Source organism: Thecamonas trahens, assembly GCF_000142905.1.
Source record: "Thecamonas trahens ATCC 50062 unplaced genomic scaffold supercont1.3, whole genome shotgun sequence".
NCBI lineage: Eukaryota > Apusomonadida > Apusomonadidae > Thecamonas > Thecamonas trahens.
The window spans coordinates 485,363-497,412 of record NW_013657677.1 but is presented as its reverse complement, the minus strand read 5'-3'; the positions used below and the strand labels follow the sequence as shown (position 1 = coordinate 497,412).

Genomic DNA, 12,050 nt, shown 5'->3' with positions numbered 1-12,050 from the left:
CGCAGGCCTTCCGCCACAACTCGACTTTTACCTCGCGCTCTTCGAGTCGGCGCTAGCGTATCTGGTGTCACGAATCGGGTGATGCGAGTTCGGCGAGGAGGTCGACGAGAGCGCTGGCCTCGGTGGCGACGTCGACATCGCGGACCAGCATTTCGTACAGGTCCGCGGTGTACGACGTCGTCGCCGCGTGGTCGATGGCGTCAAATCGGGCCAGACTCTGGGCAAAAGACGCGTGCAGCGCAGCGCAAAGGTGCGCCGCCTCGCCGTTGTCGTCGCCGTCGGCAACGTGGCTGACGTACGCGTGGAGAAGAGTGGTAAAGATCCGGTCCATGTGGCGGGTCATGCGCGGCCAGGCCACCGGCCATACGATGCTGTCGAGGACGTCGAGTGCCACCAATGCCGGTGCCGGCTGGTCGGCACGGATGCAGCCCTGCAGAAGAGCGAGTGTCTGCTCGAGTGTGGCGACGACGTCGGGTGCTGGCAGCGCGGTGAGCGCTGCGCCCCAAGCCCGCAGCTGCGCGGCGCGGAGCGCAGGCTCGGATGTCCGCATCAGCGACGCCATCATCCGCAAATGCAATGTTCGCGCCCAGTCAAGTGCATCGTCCGAAGACGCCGGTAGACCGGCCACCAGCGCCGCAGCGGCGTCCAGAGCCAGCATGCCCGACATCTTGTCAGCGGCTACCAGGCCGCGCTCGAGCGTTTCGCGCAGCAGTGGCGCGTGCCATGCCAGCGCCGTCGGCGAGATCCGCGGCAGCGCCGACGCAAGGCACGCCCAGCCTGCGCGGTAGACCGCCGGAGCTGATCCATCAACGCAACGCAACATGAGCGGGAGCAAGTGCCCAAAAACGCTTCTCAGCTGAGCGAGCCCCGACTCACGAACAGCAGCCAGAATGGTTGTAGTCTCGGCGCTGAGCTCGTCCGTAGTCATCGCCATCCACCGCGCGATGGTGCCCTCGGTGAGCCCAGCACGGCCAGCTGGTGTCGAACACAGACCATCGCTGTCCTCACCGTCCCCGCCACCATCGCTGCCGTCCGAGGCATCGCCGCTGTCAGAGGTGTCGATGAGTGTGATGAGCTTCTTCATCTCGTCCACGTCGCCACCCTCGACGACGCTCAGGAGGCTCTTGTCGTCCATGTTGTCCATGATGCCGTCCCCTGCTGACGTTGTGACACAGCTAGCACAGTAGCAGACACAAGGCCGCTCCGAGCCAAGAACAGTCGCCAAGTGAGATGTAAGGGCTTGCCGTGCCTCCCTCAGCCTTGCAGAGTGCAAGCCAGGCCAAGCCAGGCCAAGCCGTATCCCACACCCGCTCATTTCCCCGCCGTCCACGCCGCCGCCCCCGCCACCTCACTCATCCCCCATCCTCCACCTCCATCATCTACCCTCTACAACATGTCGCTATCGCCTGCTCTGGCTAGTGCATGTGTGGCCCTCCTCGCAGTGGCGGTCATGTACGCCTGGGACAGCTCGGTCGTCAGCCCGCCGATCACTCCCATCTTGGCTCTCGGTCCGCTCATACCCCAAGGGCATGGCGAGGGTGATGATGGACGAGCGAGCGGACCCGAGTTTGACCCAGAGATCCATGCACTTGTTTCGTCATGTCGCCCGCTGGCTGCGCCGGATGGCCGCTTCCTCACCGCAGGCTCGGCTATGGTCATGCTCGACGACGGCTCGCTGCTGGTGTTCTCCGACGACTCGGTCGCAGCGCTGCATCTGCGACTGGCCGACGCAGCGGCTATCCGCCGGAAAGACCGGACGCCACCGGGGCCCGGGGTGGCTACCGGTGACGCTCTGCTTGACGGTGTCGACATCGAGTGGCTTGATCTCCACGTCTTACCCGACCAGGATGACAAGCACGATCTCGAGGCTGCAGCCTCGCTGCCGATGGGCCTGCTCATGCCAGGCTTTGTCGGGCTCGACACCTCACTGCGCAGCGTCGACGTGGCGAGCTACAAGCCGCGGTCCCATCCGGACCACGCCCGCCACATGCATGTCCTGGTCGTCGGCTCTGGCTCGCTCGTCGACGAGCGTGAGGTCGCGCTCCTCCTTCACATCCACACCGATGACGACAATGAGACCCATCTTGTGGCAGACATGGAGTCGGCGGTGTACTCGAAGCTGTACGCCGCCACCCGCGCCGCCACAGCTGCCGCAGAGCTCAACATCGAAGGCCTCGCCGTGGCACTCCCGGCCTCGCCCTTCCACTGCACCGTCTTTGCCATTCATCGCGCCAACGACGGTGGCAGCCAGCCAGCGTCTGGCACCCTCGTCGGCTTTCCGTGCGGCCAGCTGCTTGGCCACCTCGCGGAGCCGCACAAGCTCCCTGTTCCCGCCATTACCACGCTGGCGGCGCTGGCGCTGCCGGAAATCGACGGTGTGGCTCTAACCCCGACCGATCTCGACACCGCGCCGCCGCGGTGTGACCCGCGCCACGTCAACGGTACTGCGCCGGTCCGCGGCACGCAGCACTGCGCCGCCCGCCTCGTCTTCCTTGCGGCTGCCGAAGACACGCCCTCGCCTCTTGCCGATGGGCCAGTCATCGGCTGTGCTGTGGGCGTCGTCGAGGTCGACGTCCGCACCGGCGCCGTTGCATCCTCCCATCCGCCGCGTGCTGCCCACATCTACCGCCGCAGCCGCGACGGCTCCATCGCCCGCGACGTCACAAAGTACGAGGGCATCGTCCTCCTTCCGGGTGCCTCGTCGGCGCTTCTTGTCTCGGACCCGGACGCCACTGACCGCGCCGCCGAGCTCTGCCATGTCCACCTCCCGCAGGCCCTCGATCTGGCGTAAATCCTCAATGGCGCTCGGCCGTGTGTCGGTCCTCTGTGCTGGCTGTTTTTCACGCCGCACGCGCGCACCTGTGTCACCTGTCGCACCACCATTTCGCCACCGTCCACGGACCCACACCACCATGCACGTCCACCCTCTCACGCTCATTGTTGCCTCTGCTGTCGTCCTGGTCCTAGTCCCGGCCTTGGCCGCGCCTAGCCGGCTCCCGCTCTGCCCCAAGTGCGAGGAGGTCCGTGGGGCGTCCAAGGCGTGCAAAGGCGCGAGTGGTGAAGACAAGATCATTTGCGATGTGCTAGTGAGTGTTTGCTCCTTCTTTGAGTGTCCCATCAACGAGGTCGCCGACCATCTGCCAGCCTCGGACCATGACGGCGACAAGTTCTCCACCGATTTTGGCCTCCGTGGCTACGCGTGGCGCGGCAAGGACTGCGACGACCACGCGCCCGAAATCTACCCTGGACGACGATCTGTCCCGCGAGGCACCGATGCCGCCGCAGACTACAACTGCAACGGGATATCCGGCCGTAACGCATCCGGAACGTATGAGGAGCTCTTCTGCGGCGACAAGTTTGCGCCACAGGGCCTGATTCTGCTCTCGGACTCGACCGGCGCCCACTTTGATGTCCCGCTGCGGCCGGCCCATCTACCCGAGTGGCCCAAGATGCTCGATACCGAGCTCGACTGGCCTGAGTGCTCGTGGGCGACCGCGTGGGAAGATGACGTCAAGCGGTGTGACGGGCCGTACATCCTCGGCCACGTCGACTCGATCTACAAGCGGCTCGTGGAGCGGAACCGTTGCAATCTGCGCGACTACCAAAACATTGCGGTCAACGGCATGCGATCGGGACCGATGGCCGCCGAGCTAGTCAACACCACCGCCCGCCACAAGGAAACTGACGCACCTGCCCTCGTTCTCCTCGCAGAAGTCGCCAACGACGTGTGCAACCCGCACCCGGGCACCTCGCACATGACCGAGCCGGCGGCATACAAGACCAACATGCTCTCCATCCTCGATCAGCTCGATGCCATGCTGCCGCCCAACTCCAACGTCGTCTTCTTTGGCTACCTCCACGGCGAGGCCTACTATCAGGCGATGAAGGACAAGCCTTATCCCTTTGCCGGCATCACCTACCTCGAGGCCTGGGAGTTTGTCAACAACCAGACTGTCGGCGCCAAGCACGGCGACGCACGGACGCTCAACCCGTGCTACGGATGGCTTAACCCGAACGCCACGCTTCGTGCCTTTACTTCGGCCCGTGCTCGCGCGCTCGAGGCCGTCTACAAGGACATCATTGCCACGAAGCACTATGCCTCGTTCGACATGTACTACTTTGACCTGCCCGACGAGGACATTATTGCATCCTGGGCCGCCAAGGGAGGCAACGTCGCCGACCTCGTCTCCCAGGTCGGCGGTGTCCACCCATCGCTGGTCGGCTCCACGCTCTGGGCCGATGCCATCTGGACCATCCTCGAGACCAACATCCCGCATGTTCTCGGTCCGGTCAACCCCCACAACGCCGCCATTACCGCCATGTTTGGCGACCAGGGTGGCCACGGCGACGGCCGCTGAAATCAGAGAACACGGCTGTCGACTCGCTTCGGCATTTGGCGCCAGCCCCTCACTCGACACGCCCACGCCCGCGCCCACGCCCGCGCCAGCCACTCCTCTTTCCTCTCTTCATACACAACAAGTCAAACACATGCTCCGCAGAGCCCCCACCCGCATGGAGCTCACCCGCCGCGACGAGGAAGAGTACCTCGCTGCCCGCCCGCGCATTCTTGCCAGCCGCGGCGTCGACCCGGCGGCGGCCTCGCCCGCCGCGCCGTCCACCCCCGTCCGTACGTTGGCATTGTCCCTCCACAGCCGCGCAGAGTGCGACGAGACTAACACAAGTGATGGTTGCGGGTGGTGGTGTGGGGATAGGCTCGACTCGCGAGCGAATCAGAGCAACAGGCGCCGCGGGCGCAGGCGCCACAACAGGCGCCGAGGGCAATAGCTCGTCAGGCGAGTGGTGAAGAAGGGCTATGGATGTTACACTGAAAGAGTCGCCGTGGGATGCGGCGCCGTAAGCGCTGACATGCAAAGCAAATGTGCGGCAGGATCACCGCCGCCGCCGCCGCGACCGCTTCTGGTCGCGGCTGGGCGCCGGCTTTGCGGCGCCCGGCGCATGCCGCAGCCGCCCGCGAGGGTAGATGTGGACCTCGATATCGATCTCGGCCAGGCGCTCGGTTCCCTTGGTCTCGTCGTAAACCATCAGGCGATAGTTGGCGCCAGGCGCCAGATCAGCCGGCAGCTGGATGCTGTCAAAGACTGCGGAGCCCTCCTCGGTCTTGCCCGGCACCGAGACCATCGGGAGGCCGGCAATAGCCGAGCGCGGCAGGCCGTTGTGCGCATCGGATGCTGCGGCCGCCTTGACAGCATCGTTCTCGGCCACTGCAGTACTCTCATCGCCTGCTGCAGAAGCGCTGCTGCACGGCGCCACAGTTGCGGCCGTGGCCGAGCCCTCGGCTGCGGCCAAGGCCGCGGAGGCATCGTCCTGCTTGGCGCGCTCGGCAGCGAGATACTCGGACCGGGAGAGGCTTGCTCTCAGTAGCGGGATTGGACGCTGAACAATCTGGTCGGCGACGCCTCCAGGGAGCCGCGGGTGGTCGCCGTCGACATCGGCACCGGCATCGCTCTTGTCAGCACTACGCTCGGTCTTGTCGGGCGCGGACCGGTCGGTCTTGTCGGCCTTGTCGCCGCCCCGTTCGCGCTTCGAGTGTCTGCGGCGGCTCGAGGACGGTGTGACGGCGGCAGCGGCAGCGGCAGCGGCCGCCTCGGCTCGCTCGACCTGGGAGGCCAGCGGCGGCGGTATCGGCTGCTCGGAAAGGAGCGTCCGCCGCACAATCTCGAGACGAAGGAAGCGGCCAGACTCGACACGGACAGGCAGGTACTCGATGGCCGGTGGAGGTGGCTGAGCGACCTCAATCTCGGCCTTGGCGGCAGCCTCAGCGGCTGCTGCACTCGCCTTGGCGCTGCCGCCGGTAGCAGGTCCGGTGCGCCGCGGGTTTGGCCGCCGGGTTCCCGGCCGGCTACTCCGGTTCCGGCCAGCAGCGGCCGAGCCCGGACGTGGCCGGGAGCCAGGACCCGGAGACGCCACCGCCGCTGCTGCCGAGCCCGAGGCACCGAGATCAGCGCCTGTGCTCTCGCCCGTCCCGCCGGACCCGTCGGTCGCCACCGACGCCGGGCGCTCACGCACGAGGCAGGCAAGCACTTCCAGTCGCGGCAGGACATCGCCGACCTCGAGCTGGAGAAGCTTGCCCTCGGCGACAGCGGCCAACCGTTCGTTCTCAGAAATGTTGACAAGGGCAGCAACGCCAGCGCCACCGCCGGCAGTGCCAGGCATGTCGGCAAAGACGGCCTGCGCCAGCGACGGCTCGCCGTGTGCCCCGCCGAGGTCGCCACCCTTGTTGGCGTCGGCATCAGCGCCAAATACAGACGGCAGCGACGGGTTAGAAGGCGCGCGGGTGCGGGTGCTGCGGGCTGCAGCCCGTCGAGCAGGGTTGGGCCGCGCGCCACTGGCGCGGGTGCCGGCGCGCGAGGCCGCCCGTGGCCCGGCGGGCTGCCTACTCCGCGGATCGGCCCTCAGCAGCGGCTTGTCTGGTCCAACAGCGGCGGCTGTGCCTGCTTTCACGCCGCTGTCAGCATGCACAAGCTCGGCCGATGAGCGCGCGGGTGCGAGGAGCGAGTCGTGAGGCAGCTGATCGGGAGGAGGCGGGACGAGGCGGAGGACGGTCGGGGTGTCGATGGCATCGTTGACCCACTCGCCAAGGTAGACCAAGCCTGAGGCAGCGTGATAGAGCCTGCCCGAGCCGTGGCGCTTGCCTTTGTGCCACTCGCCCGAGTACGAGTCGCCATTTGCGTAGCGGGCGTCGCCCTCGCCGTGGCGGCGGTTCTTGTACCAGCCGCCGGTGTAGGCGTCGCCGTTTGCTGCGCGAAGTGAGCCTGAGCCGTGGCGGGCATGACGGACAAAGGTGCCCTCGTAGCGTGTGCCATCCGCGAGAACGAGGATGCCCTTGCCGTGGCGCTGGTTGTTGGCCCACATTCCTTCGTAGCGGTCGCCGTTGGCAGCGAGCTCGACACCCTGGCCGTGGCGCTCGCCCATGCGGAACACTCCCGAGTATGTGCCACCATCAGCATAGCGGCGGAGACCGTGACCCTGTATCTCACCGTCGACAAAGGCACCCTCGTACGACGAGCCATCGCCCATGTAGAAGGTGCCTTGCCCGTGCTTGACCCCGTCGCGCCACTGGCCCGAGTAGGCAAAGAAGCCACCCGGGTAGATATAGGTGCCCTGTCCGTGGCGGATACCCTCGGCCGTCTCGCCAAAGTATCCCTCTTGCATCCCCGGAGGGAGTCCGCTCACGTACTGCATGAGGGGTAGAGGTTGGGGAAGGGGGGGGGAGGGGGGGGGGGGGAGGGGGAGGGGGAGGGGAGTGGTGGTTTGAGAGTGCACCGAATGCGAACAGGCGGCGGCAACCGAGGCGGATTTGGGGTGTGACACTCCTCCACTGCCACCGCCCCCCAAGCGGGGCACATTCACGCACACACACAAACACACGCACACACACACATACATACATACATACATACACACACACACACACACGCACACACACACACATACACACACACACACACACACACACACACACACACACACACATACATACACTTCCCCTCCCCTCCCACTCCCACTCACCGCCTCTGCACATGTCGGAGAAGGAGGCGCTCGCCGCCGAGAACGCAGCCTTGCAGGCGCAGGTGGCGAAGCTGCAGCAGGAGCAGGCGGCGCTGTCGGCAAAGGTGGAGAAGACACTTATCAAGGTCATTGCCGAGCGAAGGGCCCTGACCAAGCAGGCTGACGCTCTTGCCAAGCAGAACGAAAAGCTGACGCTGCTGGCCAAGCATGCCGAGGCCCGCAAGGCTACCGAGCCGCCACCGTCGCAAGCCGACGCCGACGCCGACGCTGACGCTGACGCCGAAGCCCAGACCGACGGCGATGGGCAAGGTGGCGAGCAGAGTGACGAGCCGGTCTCGGCCGCGGGAGCTATGCTGGCCTCTCGCGAGCGGACGTCGGCTTCCAAGCGCGGGACACGGTCGTCGGCCGGCTCGCGCGCCCGCAAGGCCCGAGTTGCCGAGCTCGAGGAGCTCAGGCTGGAAAAGGCCGAGCTTGTCGAGCTCGTCAAGGCCGCGCAGGCCGCCAAGCAGCAGTCGTTTGAAGCCGCCCGTAACGTCGTCTCGGCAACCATCGAAGAAGTCAAGGACACGTCGGTGCTCGAGCGGACGCTCTTCCGGTTTGCGCGCTCGCCGTCCGAGATGCAAAAGTTGCGGCGGTCACTCTTTGCGCTCATTGCCGTGACCCAGGACGCCAAGTGCGAGCTCGCCACGCTCCGCAACAAGGCCGAAGCCACTCAGCACGTGCTGGAGACCCATGCTATCCTCGCCACCGTCGTCGACCGCATGCGTGACCAGATGACGTCGTCGTCAGCGCTGCTAGCTGCGCTCAGGACCACTGCCGAGGAGCGGAATGCCGACGCCGCAGAGGCCAAGATGCTGCTCGCCGACATGCGCGAGGTTGAGCATGCGCTGAAGAGCCAGCTCGCGGCAGAGTGCGCAGCCGCCGCACGCGGTGCCCCGTTTGTGGCCCAGCGCCGCGAGCTCGAGTTTCGCCGCTCGGTCGCTGCCGCAGAAGTCGCTGTCCTCGAGGCCCGTATCAAGGACGCGTCCGGCCCGCCCGCGCCGACCGCGTCGCAGCTCGCCGAGGCCCAAGCGCTGTCCGCCGTCCTTCAAGAGCGCGAGCTGGCTCTCTCTGACATGCGCAAGCGCCACGCCGCGCTCACCGCCGAGACGCATGCTTATGCCCGCGAGGAAGCCGACCTCAGGCGGGCGCTGGAGACGCTCATTGCTACCAAGACCACGTCGTTGATGTCGCTGCGGCGGCTCGGCGAGCTGGTCGGCTCTGCTGTCGTGAGCAAGTCGCAGCTCAAGATCCGACTCATCGACGAGCAGAAGGACTACACTGAGACGCGCCTCCTGCTCCGCGAGGACGCCGTCACGCTCCGCGGCCTGCAGCGGATCAACTCGCTCAACGCCGACCTCGCGTGGTCGCTGCAGGAGACCGAAGACGAGAACCGCAAGATGCTGGACCGGTGGTCGACGCTCGAGCGCATTGCTGCCTTTAGCATGCCCTCGGTCGACGCCGAGGTCTACCTCCGCCTCGTCGCCATCTTTGGCGAGGACGGCCTTAGCCCTCCGCCGGACCTGTCGGTCTCGCCGGTCTTGCCGCCGCTGATTTCACGGCCCGACCCCGTGCCAGCCGACGCCCTGAGAGGGAGCCCAGGGTGCTCAGCCGCCGATAGCAAGCCCGAGAGCCAGCCAGACAGCTCGTCGCCGCAGGCCGGCTCGCCCTCGGGTCGCGCCTCCGACCCGTCACTGATCCACGGAAACGAGCCGGCCTCCGGTATCAGCGCCGTCAACCGCGCTTCGTTTGAGCGGTCATTTGTCCAGCGCGCGCGCTCGTCGTCCGAGTACGGCCGCAACCAGCCGCCGCAGGCCCACACCGCCGTCGACATCGACTCGATCCTCGCAGCAGACACCTCGCAGCCATCGCAACCGGTGGAAACGATGACCGCGCTTGATCGCGAGACGCTGCTCAAGAAAGTCCGCGCCCGTTCGGCCATGCCGCAGTCGCCCGGCTCGCGGACCTCGCTCGTGGCCTCGTCCGAGTTGCTGTTCATGGACGCCAAGAGCGCGAGTCCGGCGACGCGCAACGACAGCGCGAGCGTCGCGGTAGCATCGACTGCCCCGGCCGATCTCGACGCGTCCGAGGTCGACTCGGACATCCGGGTCCGCGCAGGCACGCTTCGCAAGCTTGTCGAGCTGTTGACGTACGAGCGGTCGCCCATGCCGTCGTACGTCCGGGCCTTCCTTCTCACCTACCGAGCATTTACCTCGCCGCTCGAGCTCCTCGACTTGCTCGTCGAGCGGTACTGCATCACTCCGCCGCCGGAGCTTACGGGCTCTGCGCTGCTCGACTTTACAAAGTCGCAGCAGGTTCCGATTCGGCTCCGGGTTTTCAACATTCTGCGGAAGTGGATCAAGGACTTTTACTACGACTTTGAGGCCGAACCCGAGCTGGCCAAGCGGCTCCTTGAGTTTGTGCGGAACGTCATGCCGGCGACGGCCATGGAGCGGCCGGCCAAGATCCTGGAGCGGCTGCTGACGCGGGCGTCGGGGGTGCCAGCCGCGGCAGGCGGCAGTGCACGCGACTCGGTCCGAGCCTCTGAGCTGATAGTCGAGTGGGCCACGGTCGACCGGGCGTCTGGCGTGCTCCCGTCGGTCTCACTCGACCTCACCCTCGCCGACGTGGACATCAAGTCACTGGCGCTCGCGCTCTCGATCTACGAGCAAAAACTGTTCATCGCCATCCGGCCGCAAGAGTTCCTTGGGCTCTCGTGGTCGAAAAAGGGTAAGGAGACCAAGGCGCCAAACGTGCTCGCCATGATCCGGTGGTTCAACAGCTTCTCGCGGTTCATTGTCCACGAGATCCTTCGTGTCGAAGGTCGCATGGCTGACCGCGTCAAGATCCTCAAGCGAGCGATCCGGTTCGGGCACGAGCTCGTCGCACTCAACAACCTCAACGGCGCCATGGAGGTGACCGCGGCGCTCCAGTCGTCGCCGATCTTTCGGCTCAAGAAGCACTGGGCCGCGCTCGACCGCAAGACCCGCGACCAGTGGGATGCACTCAATGAGCTCCTCTCGCGCAACGCGTCGTACAAAAACATGCGCTCACACCTCGGCCTCGCCAACCCACCGTGCATTCCGTACCTCGGCATGTACCTCACCGATCTCACGTTCATCGAGGACGGCAACCCGGATCATGTCGACCACGACGGCGAGCAGCTGATCAACTTTTCGAAGTGCTGGCTCGTCGCCGGTACCATCACCCAAGTCCGCCAATACCAGCAGACCAAGTACGTGCCCGAAGGTGACGAGGCCGTTGACGGTTTCTCGTTCCTCCGCTCCGTCCTCGCCGCAGGCATGTCCGGCTTTGACGACGAGGAAGAGGCCCACAAACGGTCGCGTATCGTCGAGCCGCGGACGTGAGCCAGAAATACAGGCACGGCTCACCGTGCTCCGAGCCATCGCACAAACTCTAACTCCTCGGCCGTGCACGTCTCGTGCCCGCAGCCGCGAACTGTAAAGAACTCGAGCTCGATCCACGGCTCGCGCTCCAGCGCCCGCGCTGACGCCGCCGCCGCCTGCAGCGGCACCACCGCGTCACGGGCGCCGTGTGCCATGAACACCGCCAGCGGTGGCAGTGCTCGCTGCCACTCGGGCTGTCCGCGCCGCCGCGCCTTGGCGCTCGCCACGAGGGTGTGCAGCGGGAGGTAGCCTGAGAGGACGCCGACGGCTACCAGATGGCCGCCGCGATGCGGTGCGCCGAGCAACCGGGTCTCCAGCGCAGCAAAAAGGGCCAGCGCTGCGCCCATGGAGAAGCCTGCAACCAATATCGCACTTTGGGGAAGGCCCAGATCCTCTGCCACCTTGGCCACCATGGCCCGTACCATCTCGGCGCCGGCACGGATCGAATCGGCCGCCTGCGGCCCGTCGACCCGCATCGAGAGTACGTCGTACCACGCGGGGAGCGACATGCCTGAGGCAGCCGTCACCGCCATCGCTGGCGCGCTCGGAAGGACCACCGCCAGATCAGGTAGGCTCTCCTGCCAGCGAGCAGCACGGGCAGTCCACGCCCGGCCCGAGTCACCGAGGCCGTGGAGGAAGAGTAGAGCCTTGAGCGGCGGGCGCCCGGATCGAGCAGCAAGGACCAGGCCGGCATCGAGAGCGGCGGCGGCGGCGGCATCTGCCGCAACCGGATCGACAGGGGTGGTGGGCAGGTTGGGGAGGGCAAGCGAGTCGGCCTGCGGATCGTCGAGGACGGCAGCCATACGGGCCTCCTCCAAGCGGATGTAGTCCGGGTCGAGAGCAGCGGCGGGGTCAGAGCCATGAGGGCGGAACATCAGCCAGGCCACCAGAGCCATCAAAGCTGCGAGCACCGCACATGCTGTGATCACAACGGGGTCTTCCATGCGTAGGGGGCGGGAAAGGCGTGGGCGTGGGTGTCGAGTGGGGGAGTGGGCGTGGGCGTGGTGGGCGTGGAGTGTGGTGGGCGTGGACGGATCGTGCCGAAGGAGGAAGGGGGGGGGGGGGGGGGGGGGG

At 66.3% G+C, this 12,050-nt stretch overlaps 6 protein-coding genes across 6 annotated transcripts; 3 read left to right on the top strand and 3 right to left on the bottom strand.

Moving 5' to 3' along the window:
* Nucleotides 1-14: 14 nt before the first annotated feature.
* On the bottom strand, nucleotides 15-1,218 carry AMSG_00790 (uncharacterized protein). The gene has a single exon (XM_013907060.1). It carries the CDS (start codon nucleotides 1,142-1,144, stop codon nucleotides 68-70), a length of 1,077 nt encoding a protein of 358 aa, XP_013762514.1. The 5' UTR covers nucleotides 1,145-1,218; the 3' UTR covers nucleotides 15-67.
* Nucleotides 1,219-1,393: 175 nt separating this feature from the next.
* AMSG_00789 (uncharacterized protein) lies at nucleotides 1,394-2,807 on the top strand (the record flags this gene model as incomplete). Its single annotated transcript, XM_013907059.1, has 2 exons — nucleotides 1,394-1,508; nucleotides 1,554-2,807. The coding sequence occupies 2 exons, from the start codon at nucleotides 1,394-1,396 to the stop codon at nucleotides 2,789-2,791; spliced, it is 1,353 nt and encodes a 450-aa protein (XP_013762513.1). The 3' UTR covers nucleotides 2,792-2,807.
* Nucleotides 2,808-2,864: 57 nt separating this feature from the next.
* AMSG_11616 (uncharacterized protein) lies at nucleotides 2,865-4,553 on the top strand (the record flags this gene model as incomplete). The annotated part of the gene is made up of 1 exon (XM_013907141.1): nucleotides 2,865-4,553. A coding segment is annotated over one exon (1,494 nt), but the record flags the coding sequence as incomplete, so codon positions are not given.
* A 337-nt stretch (nucleotides 4,554-4,890) lies between these two features.
* Nucleotides 4,891-7,203, bottom strand: AMSG_00786 (MORN repeat protein; the record flags this gene model as incomplete). Its single annotated transcript, XM_013907058.1, has 1 exon — nucleotides 4,891-7,203. One exon carries the CDS (start codon nucleotides 7,201-7,203, stop codon nucleotides 4,891-4,893), a length of 2,313 nt encoding a protein of 770 aa, XP_013762512.1.
* Nucleotides 7,204-7,250: 47 nt separating this feature from the next.
* On the top strand, nucleotides 7,251-11,049 carry AMSG_00785 (uncharacterized protein). The gene has a single exon (XM_013907057.1). The coding sequence runs from the start codon at nucleotides 7,542-7,544 to the stop codon at nucleotides 10,935-10,937; it is 3,396 nt and encodes a 1,131-aa protein (XP_013762511.1). The 5' UTR covers nucleotides 7,251-7,541; the 3' UTR covers nucleotides 10,938-11,049.
* AMSG_00784 (carboxylesterase) lies at nucleotides 10,813-11,872 on the bottom strand (the record flags this gene model as incomplete). The annotated part of the gene is made up of 1 exon (XM_013907056.1): nucleotides 10,813-11,872. The coding sequence occupies one exon, from the start codon at nucleotides 11,870-11,872 to the stop codon at nucleotides 10,958-10,960; it is 915 nt and encodes a 304-aa protein (XP_013762510.1). The 3' UTR covers nucleotides 10,813-10,957.
* Nucleotides 11,873-12,050: the final 178 nt, after the last annotated feature.

Coding starts and splice junctions, on each gene's coding strand:
- AMSG_00790 (XM_013907060.1), bottom strand. CDS start 1,144: ATGGACAACATGGACGACAAGAGCCTCCTGAGCGTCGTCGAGGGTGGC.
- AMSG_00785 (XM_013907057.1), top strand. CDS start 7,542: ATGTCGGAGAAGGAGGCGCTCGCCGCCGAGAACGCAGCCTTGCAGGCG.